The sequence below is a fragment of the Monodelphis domestica genome, chromosome 3, assembly GCF_027887165.1.
Source record: "Monodelphis domestica isolate mMonDom1 chromosome 3, mMonDom1.pri, whole genome shotgun sequence".
NCBI classification, from domain to species: Eukaryota; Metazoa; Chordata; class Mammalia; order Didelphimorphia; family Didelphidae; genus Monodelphis; species Monodelphis domestica.
The window spans coordinates 222,533,975-222,557,566 of record NC_077229.1 but is presented as its reverse complement, the minus strand read 5'-3'; the positions used below and the strand labels follow the sequence as shown (position 1 = coordinate 222,557,566).

The window sequence follows — 23,592 nt, the reverse complement described above, 5'->3', positions numbered from 1 at the left end:
AATGATGCCAGTCTTTGATTCAGTGCAGAAGAACAATGCAATTTATTTTTCTTAAGCCTTTACCTTCTGTCTTAGAATCTGTACTATCAGGTTCCAAGGCAGTGAGGGCTAGGCAATTGGGATTAAGTGACTTGTCCAGGGTCACGCAGCTAGGAAATGTCTGAGGTCACATTTGAACCCATGTCCTCTAGTCTCAGGACAGGCTCTCTATCTACTGAGTCACCTAAGAACAATAGAATTTAAATATATGAATGACAGATGTAAACATCTTCCTTTGGTCTTTGGGTTACCTCCATTAGGTCCAGCCTCATCTGGGGGAAGTGATTGGTTTTGAACTTGGAAGAGGAGATTAAATTAGACTAAAATTGACTTTAGAATTTAATAATACCTAGAGGAATGTAGTTATATGGTTAAGAGTAGGTAAAGATCACAAATTTGAATGGAAAAAGAAAAGAAAAAGATAAGTGTCTTAGCCTAGAGGCATGACAGTGATGGAGCTTTATGGCTGGCTTTACTACTAGCCAAGCTGTCACTTGAGTGAAACTTGAGTAAGATGCAAATAACAAGGACTTCCCTCTCTCCCTACCACCCATTCACATGCAAAAAGCCTCTTCCTCTTTCGAAAAACGTGTGCTTTGTTAATTCTGAAGCAAAATTCACTGCTTTCAATCCCAGAATGCAGTTAGCAGGCTGATTCTTCCTGATCAGCAGCTCTCATCTCTTTAGAACTCTTCTTCTGAGAAGTCCCTCACCTCGAATGCATTCTTCTGGAGGATTGGGAAGTCAATTCATGTGGCTACAAGTGATTTGAAAAGAGGAGGTCAGGAAGCAGAAAGAGCCCTCACCAAAGGAAACTTTAGTGAAAGGAAATTAGTCTGTTTGCTGTTTACTGTTTGCTGTTAGAGCATTCATCCTTGGAGCTCTTGACTCCAGGTAACTTACTCTTCCCCAAGATGCAGTACCAAGAAGAAGATCACAGTATGGAGGATGAAGATGATGACATCTTCAGTGACGGTAAAGAAGTTTTTTCTCATATTTATGGACACACTTTAGAAGATCTGAATAGTTCTTTCCTATATGGAGTGGAAGATATTGACAAGCTGAGCAACTTTCTAGTATTCAAGCCTGTCAAATAATCAGACCTTGCTAAATTTATTTGAAATAAAGGAAACTATAAACTAAGCATTCCTAATTAGTGATGTTGATAGCAGCCACTATTCAAGAGCTAATCTAGGGGGCAGCTGAGTGGCTCAGTGGATTGAAAGCCAGGCTTAGAGAAGAGGGGTTCTAGGTTCAAATTTGACATGTCTCAGACATGTCCTGGCTGTGTGACCCTAGGCAAGTCACTTAACCCCCATTGCCTAGTCCTTACCAATATTCTGCCTTGGAATCAATTCAAAATATTGATTCTAAGATAGAAGGGTTTTGTTTTTTTTTTAAGAGCTAATATGTAGTAAAGGAAGGGGCTAACAACTTAGAAAACAATATGGATACTTTCTTCTTTTAAAATAATTTGTCAGAAAGCATCTTTGTACAGTAATAGCACTAATTTTCTGTCCCTCCCCTTTTATTTTACCCCCTTATTCATTCATTTTCTACCCTGGGAGAATCAGATTCAGCAGCCTGTACAGAACAGGTGCTCAATATTTACCAAATGGATGCCACAGGGAGACCAAGTAGATATTGTTCTTTGTTTACCTTTTAGGTAAACCACAAGCCTAAGACACCTACAGTGGTGCTTAAATAACAATATGCCTATGGCATTTGCAGTCATGACTTAAAGTTTCATCTCTAGGTTTCCTTTTCCAATCTAAATAGATGCCCATTTCATTATGGGCAAGCATTATGAAGAAGAATAGCCAACATGCAGAGGTTGTCGGGCTTTGGTTTGGTTATAATTCCCAGTAGCACAATGTTGGGGAAAGTCTGGGGTTCCTGTGGCTGTGTAAGGCTAAATGCCATCTCAAGGTCACTTCCCTTACCTGGGTCTCAGTCTTAGTCAATAAGGTGCTGAAAGATCTAAGCACGAAGTGCTCCTTTCCTTTGGAAACTTAATTCTAAATTTTGGTAGAAATTCATTTACACTTTGTATTTATTGTTACACCTCTCAAACTCCAAGCCTGTTAAGAGAACTGGGAATGTTTTATAAATAACATGCTTATGACTTCTGCAGTGGTAATTTACATTTCTTTCTCTTTCCTTTGTGAGTCATAGAGGCTCATTTAATTACATTTTTGAATATATGCATTTTTAGGGCCCCTCTAAGTGAAAAGTTTTGATTTCTTGATCCTTCAGAAGATGATTTTCCTGTAAAATGAGGTGTAAGTGGAGTTGCTTCTAAATGAATGGCACTCTCTAAACTAGTTTGGTGGTTTGTTTAATTGGTAACTACAAAAGAGGACAGAAATGTACATTTAAATTCCATTCCAAGTTAAGTGTCTGCTATAGACAAGACAAAAAGAATTCTTAGGTTTCTGTGAGCTGCTTCTGTGAAATGGTAACCTGAATTTGGATTCCATCTGAATTTCTTCTTTTACATTAGAAATCTGATTCAATTGTATCTAAGTAAGGTACTTTAAAAAATCATTCAATTTGGAGAATATCAAGTCTGGTTAATTTGTTCTATCCTAACATCTTAGTTCATGGTTTTATAATGATATGGGAAACTTTTAGTCTGTGATTACATTGAATAAGATAGGATTATTTAACTTAAAAACATTTTTAATTAACAACAATTGATTTTCTCTTTCTCTTGTGCCATCACCATTGGAAGGAAAAAAAATCACCCATGTAACAAATATGCACAGCTCAAGGAAAAAAATCCCATACTGGCCAAAAACTCTGCTCCCTAATTCTAGTATTTCTCTGTCAGCATTCTCCATCCTCAGGCCTCTGGAAACATGTTTGATCGGTGTGTTTAATCAGAGTTCTCAAGGCTTTCAAAGTTGTTTTTTTACAGTGTTGTCCTTGTACGAATCATACTTTGTTCTGCTCACTTCACTCTCAATCAGTTCATATTAGTCTTCCAAGGTTTCACTAAAACTATCCAAAGAGGAGAGCTTTATAGGCTGATGTTTCATTCCCATTCCTAAAGTTGATTATCCTAATTTTTGTAATAGTAATTTCAAGGTTGGTTATTGGTTTTGTTTGGGATTCTTTTGTTCGTTTGTTTTAATATCCATAACATGGAATTAAACCTTTGTAGGATAGCTGCAAAATTACAAAAACATTTCTCCTCCAAGCATCCCCCCCCAAAACCAGCTTATCTTTTCTTTCCCTAAACTGACTTGTCCTTATTTATATTCAACTACTAAGCTAAAGGGCTCACTCACCACCTGTGGACACTTTCTATGTAGGCCTCCCAGTTTAGTTAAAAGTGGCTCCACCCCAGAGGAAGATCTGGGTGAGGCTGGGCAGGGCAAGTGAATTGAAAATCCATGCCTTGGGGTTCTATAACCTCAGAGATATTAGCTCTTGCTTTATTCCCTTCAAAGGACTTTCTAGAGTGCCTTATCTCATTTATATGATTTGCCTCTGCAAGTTTGGAATCAAAAATCACAAACTAAATTTCAACTAAATCTTAACTGGGTTGGTTTTTTTAGCACCCCGAATCCTAGTTTGAGTTAGCCAGTTTATGTGGAAATGAGTTATTTAGGCAACTATGTATAAAACTGTATAAATTCAATATATACAAACATAAAATTTCAAATCAGACACATTAATAGATGGTTATTTACTTTTTTAAAGGTTTGGTTATAAGGTTTTTCAAATATATAATTAACTTTCCTTATGTTTTAAAATAGAAATATTTTTTAGATAATAAAAACTATATGATTATACCTACATTCATTGGACAGTACAAAGTTTTGGGAATGACCTTAGGGCTTCAGTTTCCTTTTCAGTGAAATGAAGGGGTTGGATCTATAAGATTCATTCTTTTTACAAAATTCTGGGCCTGCATTTATTTTCTTTCATGAATGTTCAGGAAAAGAACACAAGACAAAACACTTGCTGAGAACACAAAACTTTAAATGGAAGATATTAAAAGACATCTAAACATTTCATTTTTGGGCGAAACAACATAAAACTAACTATTCACTTGAAAAAATATGAAAATGTGGTGGCTTGCAGGAAAATTTTTCTAGTTAAAAAGCTGTATATGGAATGTATTTTAGGAAAATATTTTAAGAAATACATTCCTGAAATATCAAACAAAAAATAAACAATAGCTTTCTGAAGAACTCAGTCATTCTCACTTTTATACACTAGGGTCAGGAAGACCTGAATTCATATCTGGGCTTGCACACCAGCGATGACACATACGACACCTGGACAAGTCATTTAATTTCTTATAGTTTCCCCAAATGTAAAATGGGGAAAATAATGGCATCTACCTCCCAAGGTTGTTATAAGGATCAAAAGAAATCATATTTGTTTTTGTTTTTTGGAAATTTTATTTAATTAATTTAGAATAGTTTTCCATGGTTACAAGATTTGAAATCATATTTGTAAAGAGCCAAACACTGTCCCTGGCATATAGTAGGTGTTTAATAAGGGCTTCTTTCCTTCCTTCCCAAGTAAGAGCCTTTCCATCCCTAAATTCATGCTCTTATAATCTGCCAAGTAAAATGAGGCACAACCACACACCAGAATTAATGCCTTGCTGCAGCTCCATCCTTGCTTCATCTGATCAAAGAAATCCAAAAAAGCTTATGGTAGCTTGAGATACTTCCTCCATAAAGAAAGGGAATACCCAAGATCTTGTTGCCAGGGCAACAGTGTTTTCTTGTTATGTACATTTTAAAAGGACCTTTTCCCATCACAAGAACATAAATTTAAACTCATTTGGCTTAAGCAATTACAGATCTCAAAAGGTGTCATAAGAACTGAGAATGAAAAATGTAACAAGGGTAGGGGGGAAGGGGTGCATGCCCTTAAATCATTTCTTTTTCTTTTCTAGATTTTGTTTTGCACATGTGATGTTTTTCTGTGGTTTGAAGGAGTTTTAAGCTTCAGAGAACCATTAGTCTGTAACCATGTTCACACTTTCAAAGTGAGCTAGCAAAAATAAAAAGAGCAAAACCAGCCACCTCAAATGGCTGCATTTACGTAGACACAAATGGAGCCTGGCTTTAATTCCCTAACAGCACCAACTGTCTATGTGTCACTTAGAAAACGTTCTCTCTCAGGTAGTTAAGCTTTACTTTCTGGTTCAGCAATTGATTGGATTATCAACATCCTGAAAAAGTCATTGGAATCAGAGACTCCTTTTCCATTGTTGCTTCTCCCTTATCACATTAAAGATCTTTCATCTTCTCTGTCACTGTGTGGTCTTACCAGCTAGTCTGAGACATGCTAGTTATCTGGATGGGTAATAATAATAATTCACCATGATGGTTAGGTTGATGATGGGAAAAAGAAGGATAGTTCCATATAGGAGTGGCCCTTGGTCAGCCATCAAGAATAAAGCAGAGGGGGCAGCTGGGTAGCTCAGTGGATTGAGAGTCAGTCCTAGAACCTAGTCCTGGGTTCAAATGTGGCCTCAGATACTTCCCAGCTGTGTGACCCTGGGCAAGTCACTTAACCCCTATTGCCTAGCCCTTACCACTCTTCTGCCTTGGAAACAATACACAGTACTGATTCTAAGACAGAAGGTAAGGGGTTAAAAAAAAAAGAATAAAGCAGGGCTCATTAGAGCAAGATTCACATAGGTTAAGGAAGCCATTTGCCAGGAGAGGGGTCAGTCAGTATATAGTACTTGGTTGGCACCAATAAAATCGTACTTGCCTTCTTTTTTTAGACACTGTCAAATATTCATTCTCTCAGTCTCAGTACTACACAAAAATAGAACCAGGCAACACTATCATTAGGTAGTTAAGGATGCAAAGTATTTCTCAGACTCTTTTATTCTCTGGACACCCAGAATAGCCAACTGGCTTTCCACAAGCCTTTATAATATAACTTTTAGAAAGTCATCAAGGTAGAGCAAAAGCCCCAGTTCCAATCCTGGAATGGAACCAGAGGTTGATGCCAGGCACTAGAATGTGAGAGTTCCTATCCTTGACTACTGGGTCTCAGGAAAGCTTATTTTATCTCAGAGCTGAAAAGTGAAGGGAGATAGAATTGATCACAACTAATACAATTCCTGATTGGAGAAGGGGAAAAAAAGGCTTCTTTAATAGATAGCATCTACTTGCTGCTCTGAAAATCTTTTTATTGATATCTTATGTTTTTTATATCACCTGCATTTGCTGAAGCCTCCTTCTCTGCTCTCCATCCCAGAGAGGAATCCTCTGGAACAAAGAATAAGAAAAATGGGATTTGACCAGTTCTATAAAATCAACCAACATATTGAAAGTCTGATACATATCCAGCATTCCACACCCACATTCCACATCTCTGCAGAGGTGGGGCGAGATATACTTCATATCGCATCTTTAAGACTTTCTGCTCCTAAGAGAGCAGCAAATTAATGGTAAGAAGACACTTCACTCACTTTTTTTAAACCATATCCTTATCTTTTCTTCAGTATTATCATTTCCTCCATTCCACAGAAAAGGGAACTAGTGCTCGGAAAGGGCAAGTGACTTGCACAAGGTTTAACCCAGAAATAAGAGCAGGGATGAGAACTCTTGCCCCTTTTCTGCCTAGCCAGCTCACTCAGCCTACTGTGCCATACTAGGTAGCTACAGAGAAAGAGTTTGGCAGAACAATTGACTTTTATTCAATTGAACAAATTTTTGGACCTATTAGCATTATTTTAGACTCTGAGATATACAAAGAAGAATAACAGGATCCCTAGCTTCTAAGCTTATATAATTTATTAATATGCAATTTAGTAATAACTTATAACCATCTCATTACAAAGCACATTTCTTAAAAATTAACTTTATTGATTATCTTTTGTTTTTATATAATCTTCATTTCCTAATATCTCTCCAACAGTACCATCCTTGTTAATAAAAAAAGAAGAAATCAATTGAACAAAATTAATCAATACATCAATTAAATCAAACAATTCTACCTCTATAATTTTACACGTTCCACTCCAATTTTCACTTCAGTGGTTTTTACCTTTAAATTGGTGTAACCATTGTTTATATTATTTTCCTAGTTCTGTTTATTTTGTTTTATATCCGTTTGTATGTCATCCATTGCTTCCCTATTCTTTTCCTAATCATCATTTCTTAAAATTCAATGATTCCATCACATTCACATCCCAGAATTTGTTTAGTACTTTCCCAACTGATGAGTATCATTTTTAATTCTTTGCTACAACAAAAAAGTGCTGCAATAAATATTTTGGTGTGTACAGCACTTTCTATCTTTGAAATCCTTGGAAAATTCCAACTTCCACAAGAAGCCATCACTGACACCTGCTCCTCTTAATTTTAATATCTTCTCTCTGTTGATTATTTTTTAATTTATCCTATATAAAGCTTCTGTGTACAAAGTTGTTTGCATGTTGTCTCTCCCATTAGACTAATGAGCTCTTTGAGATCAAGGATTGTCTTTTACCTTCTTTTATATTCCCAGCATTTAGCATAGTACCTGGCACAGAGCTTTTTGTTGTTCTTCTTTAGTCATTTCAGTCATGTCCAACTCTTCACAACCCCATTTGGGGTTTTCTTGGCCAAGATCCTGAAGTGGTTTTCCATTTCCTTCTGTTCATTTGACAAATAAGGAGACTGAGGCAAACAGGGTTAAGTGACTTACTCAGGGTCACATAGCTACTAAGTGTCTGAGGCCAGATTTGAACTCAGGAAGATGAATCTTGTGATTTAAGGCCAGCACTGTACCAAGCCACCTAGCTGCCCCATAAAACCTAGTAGTAACTACTTAATAAATGTTTTATTGACTATCACATAATAAAAATTTAGAACTAAACAGGACATTAAACACCATCTGATCCAACTCCTTCACTTTATTGATTAGGAAATTCAAACCTGAAGAGATGTTAAGATTTGTTCAAGGTGAGTTTCATTCCAAAACAAATAGTGCTCTTTCCACAGTTTATGGCTAGGATCTCTTGTCAGAGGGGATGGGGCAGTTTAGTCAGTTTCTTAATTGAATTCCAAATTGATCCCTAGAATGGTCGGACCAATTCACAGCTCCAAGACTTTATTTATATGCCTATCTTCTCACAGCTCTTTTCAAGACCATTCACAACTTGTCATATCAAGTACACTACTATAAAAGATTAAGTAACTGACCACTTAATGTTTTGTTGAAAAAATACTTTATTAATTCCCTTCTCTTAAAATTTTTTAAAAATTATTGTCATTTCCTAATTGCCCTCTTTTTCCTTGTCCACAAGCCAACAACTAGACACATTGACCATATTTTAAAACACCCATCTTATTCTTTACTTCTCTGCCAAGATAAAGGAGACATGCTTTACCATTAGTTCTCTAATGTCATGATAGCCATCAGAATTCTGAAGTCTTTCACTACCATTTTCCTTGACAATATTGTGGCAATCCAATAAATTCTTCTCCTGATCCTGCTTATTTCACTTGGTATTGGTTCATGTTCATCTTTTCTTATGATACAATAATATTGGGCTATGTTAATACACCACAGTTTGCTTGACCATCTTCCAAACTGTGTGTTCCCATGTTCCTTCTATTCCTTTCCAATAGGGATTAGACCCGTGATTTTCTTTGGTACAGGAAATTCTTGAGTGAGGGAACACTTTAAAAGTTTTAGACAAGGAGCAGCTAGGTGGATCAGTGAATTGAGAGCAAGACCTGGGAGATTCTGGGTTCAAATCTGTTCACAGCACTTCCTCGCTGTGTGACCCTGTGAGAGTCACTTGACCCCCTTTGCCTAGCCCTAAGGTTTTAAAAATAAAAATAAAATCTGAAACAGTTGCCTAGAGACCTGAAAGGTTCATTGAATGACCTAACATCACCTAGACTGTATATGCCAGTTAGTACCTGAACCCAGGTCTTCCTGACTTCAAAGTCAGCTCTCTATCTACCAGGCCATGCTGCCTCTAGTTCTGTACTACACAAAAAAATGCTGCTCTTAATAATTTTGTATATGTGGGAACTTTCCCTATGTCCTTGCCTTCTTTGGGAATATATGCTTAGTGCTGTTATCAATATGTCAATGTATATATAGTTTATTGACCTTTTTAGCAGAATTCTGAATTGATTTCCAAAATGGCTCAAAGTTCTACCAACAGAGCACTAGTGTGTACATCTTCCCACAGCCCTGCCAACATTTACCATTGTTGTCTTTTGTTGTCTTTGCCACTTGGGGTTTTTCCATTTGAATTTGTCTTATTATTAGTGTTTTGATCAATTGAGTTAACAGTCATAGAACACTTTCTAAAGCAAAAAGTGCTATAGAAATGGTGGTTGTTGTTGAGTTGTATCAATTGTGATTGACTCTTTGTGATTCCTTTTGAAACTTTCTTAACAAAGATACAGGTTTGCCATTTCCTTTTCCAGCTCAGTTGACAGATGAGGAAAACGAAGCCACCAGAGTTAAGTGACTTCCCCAGAGTCACACAACCAGTGAGTTTTGGGGGCTGGATTTGAACTGGAGTCTTCCTGACTCCATGCCCAGCACTCCATTCACAGTGCTACCCAGCTGCCCCAATATAAATATTAGCTATTATTATTTGTAGTATTCTGATATGATTGAGAACTTTTGAAAGATACAAGTTCATATCCTTTGACTATTAATATTTTTCATATTTGCTACATGTAAACAATTATATAAAATGTTATAATCAAGTGTGGTTTTGCCAAATTAAGCTGTTTCTCCTTTCCTTCAGCACCCCTTGAACGTAAAAAAAAAGGGGGGGAGAGGAAATTAAAAAGGTAAAGCAATCATAAAAAACAAATAAGTAAAACAAAACACTTTGCATAGTGCATTGCATATGCAAGTGTTTAATACGTGTTAAATGAAATCTAGGACCTTAGTTTATTTAAGCAATACCTTTGTGTTGAAAACATTGGGGAAAGGTATAAAAAAATATTTAACCTTGGCTTTTTTTTTCAGTAGCAGCTAGAACTTCTCAAGTGATGAGTTTTAAGTAGGAAAAGTATCTGAAGGCTACAGAGAAGGCAATTCCTTTTTCATTTGCCAAGATGAAAAAGACTAAACACCATTTAACAAAAATTGTTTGCATGTAGGAAGCATGAAAAAACATTAAGAAGTAGTCAAAGGGTGTGAACTGGCATTTTTCAAAAGAATAACTTGTACATTGGATAGATGTCTTTTTCTTCATCAGTCCATAGCGCAGAATTTGAACATATATAAATATTGACAGAACTATTAATGCCCCTTGGCTACTGCCTTGGGTTATTGGAAGGCATTCTCTTCCCAGCTACCCAGAGATCTCTAGGAAGCTTCAGCTAGTGCCAAAGGGAGTGTGTCACTTTAGGGGCATGAATTAAAATAGTAGATGACATCAATGCTGTCCACTGAGTCTTCCATTCCATTGATTTATAGTGAACTCTATGTCACTTAGACCTTTAGTAATATCAAAATTGCCCACTTAGAAAGGAGCAAAGCTAACAAGAAGTAGAATATTTCTGAGGAAACACATTATAAATGAATTTGGAATTTTCATCCTTTTGTAGTCAGCAGAGGTTGAATGTTAAACAAATAATGATTTATGCAAATCATTTTGTCCAAGTCCTCTGTAGGATTTGGATTTAATTGTGAAACTTTATACTATTTTATGTACTAAGAGAAAATATGAAAATAATCAGTTTTAACAAAGTTGTGGATTTCACACATGGGTACAATGGGGAGAAATGTTTGACTTATCAAATGTTTTTAAAAAGATTTCTGATTTGCCCTACTAAATATGTATCACGTCTCATGTTAGAGTGCTTGGCAAGTGTCAACTTGTTGAGCATCTTGGTTATTTTGGGATGACAGAATTTGACTAAGCAGTTATAATTAGCTAAACCTGGAGCAAGTATTTTGTTTTTGTTTTTTATTCTAGATATGAAAGAAAAGAAAGATGCCTATTAAACCAAACTGTCCCTGAATGCATTGTGGAAAAGAACAAACTAAAAGGGTTCTAATTTGAATGAGTTGATGTGGGAGGGAAGAGAGAAGGATAACATGAATTCAAGCTATGCCAGGAGTATATTGAACATAAAACTGAGAACCCAGATTATGGTATCAAAAAGAAAACCACTTTGAATACATTAGGAGGGACAATTTGTGTCTAGACAATACATAACGAAGTCCAGATTTAGTAATGATCTAGTTACCTGGGAAATAGTGGATCACTCCAATTAGAGATTTCTAAGTAAAGAATAGATGATCATTTGTTGGGATGATATAGCCAAGATCCTTATTTAAGTTCAGATTGGACTAGCTTATGTCTGAGTTCCATTCTGAATCATGAGTTCCATGATTTCAGTACGTCCTCCCCAATAGAAAGCAAGTTCCTTCCTATTTGTATTAAAATATTTATAGCTGTTCTTTTTGTGGTGGCAAAAAATTTAAAACTAAAAGGATGTCCTTCAATTGAGGAATGACTGAACAAACTGTGGTATATGATGGTGATGAAATACTATTGTGCCATAAGGAATTATGAACAGAAAGATTTCAGAAACAGTTGGAAAGACCTACATGAACTGATGCAGAGATGAATAAGCAGAACAAGGAGATCATTATACACAGTAACTGCAATATTGTGGAATGATCAAATGTGATAGACTTTGCTACTAACAGCAATTCAATGATCCAGGACAATTCTGAGGGACTTATGAAAAATAATGCTATCTACCTACAGAGAAAGAACTGTGGGAGTAGAAATGCAGATGAAAACAAATGATTTATCACTTGCTTATATGTATATATGTTTTAGGGAGTTGGTTTTGTAAGATTACTCAAAAAAATGAATATGATGGAAAGATGCTTTTCATTATCATACATGTATAACCCAGATTGAATTGCTTGCCAGCTCTGGGAGGAGGGAGGAAAGAAAGGAGGAAGACAATTTGGATCATATAACTTCAGAAAACTCATATGGAAATTTGTCATTAAATTTTTTTTAATTAAAAAAAAGGAGAATGTAAGCTCCTGGAGGGCAGAGACTTCAATTTTGAACTTGCTCAGTGACTGACATGTAAGTACTTTATAATTTAATTGCTATAGAGAGATATACAGATGTAATATGTGATTTATTATTCTATTTACTATTAATATGCAATATACTAATATGTAGTGAATTATGTTATATTATGTTATTGTATTATATATAGCATATTCATATATAATATTGAATTGATGTTAATTCTGTGATTTGATTCATGAGGAGTGAAATTCCCACTTCCCTTTGTGCTATGGAACAGAGTGACAAGGTTTTATGTTACTTCCAAGGGAGGCAAATAAATTCCACGGCATGATAGCTAAACAGTCATCTGATGGGGTAGAAGAGGCAGGATATGAGACAGGCACATCTCCTAGTGATGGAGGCCATGTCACAAAGACACTGTGCACCCTTGCCAGTTTCATCATCACAAACTTCTCATATTTAGAAGAGGAACCTTTTCCTGTGGTTAGAAAAAGGAAACTTAACAAAATAATCTTTCTAACACATTATAACAATAATCATAAAAACAAATTACATTTATATAGGATGATAGATTTATAGCTCTAAAGAACCTTAAAGGTCATCTAATCAACCAGTTGCTCAATTTTTAAAAAATCTGTATGGATGCTTTTGCTTTTACCTCAACTCCTTTTGCAGATAAAACCACATCCTGCCCCCTTTCCCCACCCAGTGAATAAAAATATTAAGCAAAACCTTCCGGTCTTTTCTGACAGCTACTGTAAGATACTTCAGTCATAGTGTCCCTAACAGCAAGGAAAGGACAGAGGTGAATGTTCTCACCTCTATTGTCAACCAAGGTTGGTCATTACAATTTCAGAGTCCTGGGGTCAGCTGGATGGCTCAGTGGGTAGTCAGGTCTAGAGACAGGAGCCCCAGGGTTCAAATCTGGCCTCAGATACTTCCTAGCTATGTGACCCTCAGCAAGGTGCCTAACCCCCAGTGCCTAGCCCTTACCATTCTTCTGCCTTAGAATGAATATACAGTATTGATTTGAAGATAGAAAGGGGTATTTTTAGAAAACGAAACAATTGTAATCTTGGTTTTATTTTATTTTAGTGGATTTTTTGTTTACATTATAACAGTCTTTGGGTATATATAAGCAGGGGTGGCATAGAGGCCTAAGTGGCACCACAGAGCACACCGTGTTGGGTCAGAAGTCAAGAAGACCCAAGTTCAAATTTAACCCCCAACACTTCCTAGATGTGTGACCTGGACAAGTTACTTAACCTCAGTGTCAATTTTTTCAACTATAAAATGGGATAATAGGAGTTGTCAGTGGTTAGTACTCCCATCTCACAAAGAAACAGTGAAGATGTTCCTTACCCTCGAGCAGCTTACCTTCTAAGGGGGTCAATAACATATGCAAATGTAATAATATACTATAGGTCAGTGATGGTGAACCTTTTAGAGATAGAGTGCCAGGCCCTGCCCCCACCCCATCCTCTAGACCAAGTGCTAGACACACCCCCTCTACAGACTGAGTGCCCTGCCCTCCTCTTACCCTGTACAGGGGAGGGAAGAAGCACTCCCATTGGACTGCTGGGTGGAGGGGTGGGGAAGTGAGGAATATCCTCAGTGAGGGTAGAGAGGTGGAGGGGAGTGGCTCGAGTGCTCTGGTCCTCTCCAGCTCTGCCACCTGTGAGCTGCCCACCTTACCCCCTGGGCACTCCCATTGGTTACTGGGCAGAGGGGTAGGGGATGGGAAAAATATTGTCAGGCATGATGGAGAGGGGCAGGGGAACAGAGTCCCTCTGCCTTTCTAGTAATAAACTCTGGGGATGGGGGAGGGGGAAAGGGTAGCCACATGCCCACAGTGAGCACTCTGTGTGCCATCTTTGGCACCTGTGCCATAGGTTGGCTATCAGTGCTGTAGCTATATGCTATACTATACATATCATTGTTCAGTCACATCTGACTCTTCATCACCCTGTGGACTGATGCTGTCCATGGGATTTTCTTGGCAAAGATACTGGAGTGGTTTGCCATTTTCTTCTCCAGTGGATCAGCAATCCATATGCAAACAGAAGTTAAATGACCTACCCAAGGTCACAAGGCCAAGAAGTTTCTGGGGCTGGATCTGAACTCAGGTCTCCCTGACTCCAAGCCTAGCACACCATCCAGTGCAACACCTAGTTCCCCTCATACTATAGGTAGGTAACTGCAAATTTGTTTTTAAGAAATAAGGCTAAAATGTAATCTCACTCCATATTTCTTTTCCCTCTGTGCCTTTAAGTCCAAAGTGTTTAGACAGTTATGCCATGGAGGTGAAATAACCATTAGGAAACACTAACTCTGACACCAATACACACATGTGCACACATAGATTGCTGGACCTATAGCCAGGAAGACCCAAGCCCAAATCTGGCCTCAGATACTTAACTAGCTTCCTAACTCTGGGTTAAGTAACCTCTCTCAGCCTCGGTTTCCTCATCTATGGAATGGGGGCGATTATTATAAAACTGCCTAATTTCCAGGGTTGTGATAAGGATAAAAAGATAATATTCATGAAGTAGTTTGCAAACTTCAATGAGCTATATAATGGTAGCCATTATTAATAGAAGTACTGATCTCATGTCTCCACAGTGTACTATCAATAAAGAGTACTTTTAGTTAAGAAACCCCAAGTTCAAATTCTGCCTCATGCAACCCCTTTACCTATTTTACTTTACTTGTCTAGGTCTCTAAAGTGAAGAGGTTGGACTAGGTGACCTCTAAAGGAACCCCCAAGATTAAAGTTATGATGTTGCAATTCAGTCTTTTGGGATCTAATCTCAGGAACAGCAAAGAAATACCTTATAATCAATCCATAAATCCAATTATTTTTGGAAGAGAATATTGTATATAAGGTATATATAAACCCCCAGGTAGAAAACTTTTTCTATGACTGGCTTTTTTCTCTTTCCTACTAGAATTATGTGCTGAAGGAACTATGATCAAATAAAAAATACAGCAAGGGGCAGAGAGGATTTTTCCTAAGCAAACGTGCCCCAGACTGCTTTCAGACTATCATGAGAAAAAAGAACACCAGAGAAAAAGAACTGTTCTTATCTAATCTCTAGTCTTTAGGGTTTGATTTTTGCCATCCTGACTAATAAATGTTAGATGCTTTGCTCAGCTGCCCTGCTCCTCCCCCCAGCCAGTGGAATTAATTCCTTGCTCTTCCAATTTCTGACAGTTGTCACAAACCAGGAAAAGTTGGCTTAATCAAAGACACAAGCTGATTAAAATGGGGCTGCTGAGATTAATCACTTCAAAAGCTACACTGGGAATAGCTAGCTCCACTGGGTCATGCATTAGCTGGCCCAGCTGCTATCTAATGTCAGCCATGTGGTAGGGTAGACAGGGACAGAGACTAATGGAAATTGCTTGATGCAGAGTAAATATATCATTTCCTAACTCATTTCTATTTGCCTTTAACCCTTTCCATCAACCTACTCTCCAACCGCAATATGAATTCTGAAGGTTTTCTTTGGGGTTAATATTGTTACCTTGTTCTTACCTAAAAGTATTAGAGATAGAGAGACATTGTAAAGACATATATGAGGTTTCCCAAAAGCAGACGTATTGCTAGTAAAGTTTTTTTTAAAACTAGCTGGGAGAGAGAGGATTAAACTTCAAAGTTTAATCTACATTATTCATATTTTTCCATCATTTTCTTAAGCCTAGACAATCAACAAAACAAGAAATCTGATTTGTAGCATTTGCCAGTTGCCAAAGTGTAAATGTTCACATTGATATTTTAATAGTTATCTCTCAGAAGCTGGTGTGACCTGGCTCCAGCACACCCCTGCCAAAAGTCTTAGGGCACTTTTAAGCATCAATAACCCCAGAAGTATAAATGCTATGAACATCATTTGAAAACTTAATTGTTTAAATTTCTTTGGTTCTTATTTAATTTTGTGAATTTTTGAATAAAATTTAATTTATAATGAGACAAGAGATTTGTTATTATGCATTGCATATAGCACAGTTACTAGATGACATTTTCTCAAACCAGTTGGTAGATAAGGTATTCCTTGCCACTTCATCACCTGATCTGTCTCCATTAGACTTTTACTTTTGGACCCATCTCAAAATTGTCATGTATACATGAAGACTCCATTATTTGGATGATCCTAAAAGGCTAGGATTATAAATGCAATGTTTCCCTTCACTGAGCAGCTGCTGAAGAAAGTTCTTGCAAAGGTCAAAATCTGAGTAAAGTGATGCATAGCACAAGATGATGGTTAAATTGAATTTTTATAAGAAGCATATCAACATTCTACAATTTTTAATAATCTTTCAAACATTGGGCTTTTTGTAAATTTGTAGCATTTATACTTCTAAAGGTAATAAACCTTAAAGTCACACTAAGACTTTTGGGATTCTCTCGCCCCTCCCCTTTCTCTCTCTCTTTCTCTCTCTTTCCTTCCTTCCCTTTCTCTCCCTCTCTCTCTCCCTTCCTTCTCTTCTCTCTCTCTCCTCCCTCCCTCCTTCCCTTCCCCCTTCCTTTCTCCTTCTTCTCCTTCCTTCCCTCTTCCCTCTCTCTTGCCCTCCCTTTCCTCTGTTTTTACACCATCTCTCTCATTTACCCCACCCCTCTCCCTCCTTCTAGTACCATTTCCTCTGTTTACTTTTGTCAGACATACCACAGTCACCTGCCTGCCCATCACCACGTTACTGAATTCTGTGAAAAAGTAATTCTGAGAAAAACTGAGCTTTGTTATTTAAAGATAATGCCAGCTGAAAATGTAATTGGTCAAGTACACAAAAATGTATGCGACCACAGATTCTTTTGGAAATATTAAGTACAAACCTACCATGCCTTTCTGGTAGTTTCCACTTGTAAAATTTTTAAATGAAAAAAATTCTTCCCTTTTTCATGTGATAATAAAATTTCATTAGTGTGCATGTGAGTTCATGTGCAGTTATATATAAATAATGTATACATACATTAAAATTTACTAGTGGGGAAGGGGGTGATGTCAGGGGATTGGTTCTATTTTGTGAATTCATCTGTGTAAGGGATTTCTGGTTTGAAAATATTCTCCATAAGTACAGATCAGCAACTCTCATCTCTGGCACATAGTTAGTTGTCTGGGACCCTAAGAGTTTAAGGAACTCACCTATGGTCATGTAGCTGGTGTTGGAGGAAGGAATTGAATTTATGTCCTTCTGACTCCAGGACTATCCCTCTCTCCAATATACCATCCTGCCTATCATTAATTTTATTATCTTTATTTTGTTTGTATTTTATATATATGTGCATCTATGCTCTCTTCTCTAATAGAATGTCAGCTCCCTGAGGGCAGGGACTGGTTTTTTTTTCCTTTGTATGCCTGACACCTAGAGCAGTACCTAGAACATAGTAAGTGTTTAATAAATAGGTAACTATATATATATATATTATATATATAATATATATATATATATATCATCCATCATTTGCAACATGACAAAGTATGAAAGTAGCACTTTGTCCCTACATTATGTTGTTCTTGTTCACTTATTTCAGTCATGTCCAGATCTTCATGACCCCATTTTCTTGGCAAAGATACTGGAGTGGTTTGCTCCATTTCCTTCTCCAAATCATTTTATAGATGAGAAAACAAAGACAAAAAGGATGGAGTGTCTTGCACAGAATCACCCAGCTAGGAAGTGTCTTAGGCCAGATTTGAACTCGGAAGATGTCTTCCTCACTCCAGGACTGGCATCCTATCCTCTAAACTACCTACCTGCTATTCCATTTTCTAGTTCATAACTTTTCTTGTATGAAAGATAAGGAAGTTGAACCTGCTGTCTGTATCTAAATCAGTGATTCGATGTGGTTGAAATAGATGATATCTAAAGTCCTTCCAACTCTGAGATTCTTTCACAAACCTAAGTTAAACAATGTGTATATGAATTGCATCAATAACTATCATATACTCTAGGCACCAGCCTCTAAATCATCCATCCCTTGTTATTGAAGCTCCTTTGGTCTTCTCTCCCTCTGGCCCACTTCCCCATTGCTTCTGGTTCAGTCACATCTCAATTTAAAAGTAGCGCTATTTTTAGAAGAAAACCTAAGAGTCCCCCTTCCCTCCTCCACATTGTTTTATTCTTAGTTCCTGAAAGATGATGAGATAGTTTGGAAAGCCCAGCAAAGACAGGGCAATGAATCAGGGCCATAAGCAGAAACCTAACAGGTGGATGGATCTGTAAAGGAAGAGAAAACAAGATGATATTGCAAGTGACTTTGACATTGGAGAGATCTTTTTTTTTTTTTAATTTTAGTCAAGGGATCTCTAGTTTTTCCCCCTCTGGCTATCTCTCCAGAGATGTAGATTATAATATTTCCACGTCTCAGACATGGAAGGAATGTTTCTTACTAGGAAGACTCCATTCACCCAACACATATGTATTTAAGCCCTGGGAATTTATTTTGTATTGGTGTCTTCATGAGTTACTTGAGCCTCTAAAAAGGTTTACACTGTGACCAGCTCTCCAAAGATGAGTCTATTTGAACTTACATAGGTTAGTCCTCCAAAAACAGCCCATTCTGCCAATATTAGGGGAAGAATAGAGAAAGATTAGAGTTTTTATTATTCAGAAATATGATTCTAGTACAATTCCATTGGTTAAATCTATGATACCTTTGAAAATGTTTACCACTGGGACCGATCTGAAATTATTATTTTTATTAATATAATTTATTTACAAGTGTCTCATCCCCTTCCTGCATCAGAGAAAGGCATCATCAAGCAAACCAATATATATATATATAAATTTGTCTTTCATGTTTCCATTTTTCAGTTCATTCTCTAGAAATAAAATTCATGAGTTATTTCTTCAAGTATTAAATCTTGCTTTGTATGTTCTCTTGCTTCTACTCATTTTGCTCACTATCCCATGTAGTTCTGAAATTATTTATTGAGGCTTGGGTTGCTCATTAGGCTAGACAACTAGGTGATTGATGTTGTAAATTAAGCTCTGGAGTTGGAGCCAGAAAGACCTGAATTCAAATCCTATCTCCAACACAAGTTGTGTGATCCTGAGCAAATCATTAATCTCTGCCAGTATCAGTTTCCTAATATGTGAAATGGGGACAACAGTACCTACTTCATAGAGTTGTGAGTTTAAGATGAGATAATACATATAAATCATTTTGTAAAAATCTTCTATAAATGTTATTTATTATTAGACTACAAACACATGCCATGACTCCCACAAAAAGACACACACACACACACACACACACATACACACACTCCATGAAGTCTCAGGAGCTATCAGTGAGTAGTGTTGGATCTCTGGGATCTTCCCCATATTAGAAATGGATCATCTTCTGGTTATGAGATTAGAGGAGATTAACTCAGCTTTGATCACTCCTTGGCAGACTTCTTTCTTGTCTTCTTCAACTACTGAGTACCGCAAAACAAGTTTGCAGGGGTTTTGCCTGCATATTAATGAGAATGAGGAAAGCTTGCCAAAACAACAACCGCAGGGAGAGAACATAAAAGCACCAGCATACACACCCGAACACACTTATTTATAGGGGCTTCTTGGCACGTCCTAGTTGCTAAGCATGAGAAGAAGCTGGAATGTATGGTTCCATTAAAGCCTTTTTTGAGCAGTTGTAACTTGCTAGAGGGGAGGTAAAAAAAAAAAACCTGCTCATAGAAAGGGTTAGAGATGAGAGTACCAAAAGTAGAGCACTATATTCTTGAAAATCTGGAGTAAAGAACTATTTTTCATGGGGAAGCAATCCTCTTTTGAGCTTTAAACTTTTCACTGCAAGAAACTAAATCTATATACAAGATATAAATAATTAATCTTATCAGAGGTCTCTTCTTTTTCATTTTCTCAGTATGATCTATATGACCTCCCATGTTGTTTTTAATACATTTTATTTCATTAAATACTTGCCAATTACATGAAAAAATTTAAATTGTTTTTAATTTTAAAATTTTGAGTTCCACATACTTTTCACCTTTCCTATCCTTCTCCCCTCCTTGAAAAGGCAAACAATTAATACTGATTACACATGTGCAGTGATGCAAAGCACATTTTTGTATTAAAACATTACAAAAGAAAACAGACTCAAAAAAATAAAGTTAAAGAAAGGAAAAATAAAGTTTTGTTTTGTTTTTTTTTTTAAGTATGCTTTCATTAGGGGTCCTTGGGAATTATCTTGGATCTTCTTCTTGGTCATAGTTAATCATTCTTCCAATATTGTTGTTCCTAGGTACAATCTTCTTCTGGTTCTACTCATTTCACTTTGCTTCAGTTTCTATACTGTCGTTTCTTCCAGCACAATAGTATTCCATCACAATCATATGCCACTACTTGTTCAGCTGTTCCTCAACTGATGGGTATTCCCTGAATTTCCAATTCTTTGCCACCACAAAAAGAGCTGCCACAAATATTTTTGAACAAATCCGTCTTTTTCCCTTTTTTTTTTAAATCTCTTTGGGATTCAGAACTAGTGGTGGTTTTGCTAGATAAAAGAGTAAGCACAGTTTTATAGTTCTTTTGGTAAAGTTCCAAATTGTTTTCCATAATGGTTGTACTGGTTTACAACTCTACCAACAGTGCATGAGTGTCCCAATTTTCCTTTTCTGGACTATGAGTTTTGACATTATAGTAGAATTTGGAGATGATTCTCCTTCATCTATGAAAATAAAGTATTTCTTCTGACTTTAACCTTATAGAAGACACTTCTGGATCCTCCTTTTGAATTCCTACTTGCAGAGATATAACTGGCAGTCTTGGTTCCATAAAAAAATAAAATTCTTAGGAGGCTATATATATATATTAAATTTAAGTTAGTTTATTAATTGGCTACTCAAGCAAATCTAACTAGCTAATAGATTACCTCATAGTCCAAACAGATACCAAAAGAACACAAGCAGCTAGGCAGCTGGACTAGATGAGAAAGAGCTAGGGCACAGCCAGAAGAGAGGCAAAAAAAAAAAAAATCCCGACCTCCTCTGGCATATGTCATATATGTATGTATGTATGTGTATATATATATATATATATATATATATATATATCATCATCATCATCATCATCATCCAGTCCCTCCCCAGGACATCTCAGATTAGAAAAGTTGCTGAGAAGGTGGGCTCAAAGATCTCAACATCTCCCTCAATACTTAGATGTAGTATACTTTCCTTTTTTAAATATCTTGAGAATTATTCCTTCAATAAACTAAAAAAATTGTGTTGTCTCTAGCTTGGAACCAAGCATATCTTCTAGATATACTTGTTATAGTACACCTGCTTTCCCCAATTTTGTTTTATTTACTCTTATTTCTACATCTCATTCAGTATATCAAGGTCTGTGATGTTAGAGACGAAATGTAGTGACTCTACTCTTATTGAAGGAATAAACAGTTTGCCATGAAAATATCAATGCATCTTTTCAATTTTGTTCTGCCTGTCACCCTTCCAGGTTCATTCTTAAATGTCTTGACATGATTTTGCTTAGCTGAATCTATTGCCAAAATTTCTACAAACTTATTTTTTTCTTATTGTTTACTATTTTAAGTTATGATACTGATTATAATCTCCTGCCATTCTCTTTCACAAGCCTTTACAAACAAGTTTTTACTCTAAAATAATGTTTCTTTGGGTTGCTATGTCTTTTCATTTTATAAGATCAAGGGTTTGCGGGCTGAGTTGATTTCAAGGTTTTTGGTGTTCTTATTGCAGTTGATTTATTTCAATTAAATATCCTTAGGAAATGGTAATGCTCTATGTTAATCTGTCCCTTTATGAAGTTCTGATTTTTTATTTTGATTCTCATTCACTTGTTTAAATGAGTGAACAAGCTCTTCCACTATAAGTGAATATTTCAGCTCAACCAAGAGGCCTTGATCTCTTCCACAGTGGAAATTCCCCATAGTCTTTTAAGTAGGTAAGCTAGAGATCAGAGATATATTGAAGATTGAGCTTTCCTTTCCATGTTTGCCTTCCAAAATCTTTTTTCTTTTTTTCTATAGTCTCCCTAAAGAGAATCTAGAATCATGTTTTTCTATTCTTGAAAAAGTTTCTCTTTATGTTCTGTAGCTAACTCTGCCCCTCATACAGGCAAGCCACATTCAAGCATCATTCTCTCTCTAATGAGGAGTTTTGGGCAAATATCCAGATTTGAATCTAAGTTACATATGTAAGATTCTTTGAAAGATATATCAGAGATAACTTTTTGACATCACTAATTATTCATAACAAGTAAGGGGGGGGGGTGCTATCCTACATTCTTAGAATACAGACAAGAGAATAAAACACAGTCCTAACTGAAAGGAACTTACATTATAATGGGCATAAACAATATATAAAAGAGAACTGAAAAAAGGATAAGGGGAGGGTATCCCTGTGGATGCAAGGTAGAAAAGGTGGGTCAGAAGCAAAATCAAGAAAGAAAAAGCATGGATAACCTAAGCCAGTGATGGTAAACCTATAGCACAGGTGCTAAAAGATGTGTTAAAATTAAAATTAATGTCAATAATAAAATGTTATATTTTAAGGGATTGATTAGTGATCATTAGAAATAAAGAAATAAGAGGGATACAAAATAAAGACCATGTGCCCATGGCTGATCAGCCTGTTGAAAATCCCACTCACCACCATCGAGCCAAGATGCCAAAGAGGGTGGGACCCTCCACATCCCCACCTAATATCCCCTGTCTACAGGAAGTACATAACAACAGGATGTCAGTGGGCTCCCAGGAAATGTAGTTCTTTTTTAGGGTAACAGACTTCCAATTATACATTCCTCCCTGAGATCTGTGCAAAACTGGTCTCTCCAATGGATCTTGTAAACATAACCAACTTTTAAACTACAATAATTTGGGGATAAAAGGAAAAGAGAACAAAACTAATGATTGTTAGGTGCACTGACGAAAAGCCAGTTGGGGGCAGTCACCTTTGGCATAAAAGTATACATACAAAACAGCTGCTTTCAACCCCACACAGTTCAGATCACCACATCCCAAAGTTCACTCTGGATCTTTTGATGCAGTGTGTGGTCTGTGGAGGCATCTTCATGGTGCCTTCTCCAAACAGTTCACTTTCTGGATTCAGAGAGGTGTCATGTTTCTTAACCTAAAATTACTCTCAAAAAGAATTTAAACTTTGCACTTCAGAATAATAATACATTCCCCTCTTGAAGAGGGTGTTGAAAAACTTAGGGATGCATGGCTGAGTTATGAAGTATATGAATCAATTAGCAAGAAAAATAAAAAATATCCAAATAAAAGAGAAAATATAACTTCTGGATGAAATATAACTATCAAAGTCTTATGTGTAAAAATTTTAAGCAAAGGAAAATAAACCTATAGCAGGTCCTTGAATCAGGACTCAGTTAAAGTGATTTATGTCCCACAAGTCTGTAGGACAAAATGCAATAATACTTCACTTACCCATTTGCATCCAAGACTATAGGAAATTGCCATATTATAAGAGAGAAAAATGGACTAGATTTTTGTGTGATAGGGAAGTGTCATTCCCTGGTCTGATTTTACCTTCACTCTC

General features: G+C 36.6%; 1 protein-coding gene across 4 annotated transcripts in view; it reads left to right on the top strand.

Moving 5' to 3' along the window:
- The first annotated feature begins 672 nt into the window (after positions 1-672).
- RIPOR2 (RHO family interacting cell polarization regulator 2) overlaps positions 673-23,592 on the top strand; it is a 127,008-nt gene continuing 104,088 nt past the window's right edge. For 2 of the 4 annotated variants that reach the window (XM_056823524.1, XM_007487860.3), the window contains exon 1: positions 677-1,014. In XM_056823524.1, coding sequence (XP_056679502.1) covers positions 954-1,014 — 61 coding nt within the window. In that variant the 5' untranslated portion in view covers positions 677-953. Of the gene's footprint in view, positions 1,015-23,592 lie in introns of all 4 variants that reach the window. The other 2 variants (XM_001375399.5, XM_007487858.3) reach the window with 2 other exon arrangements.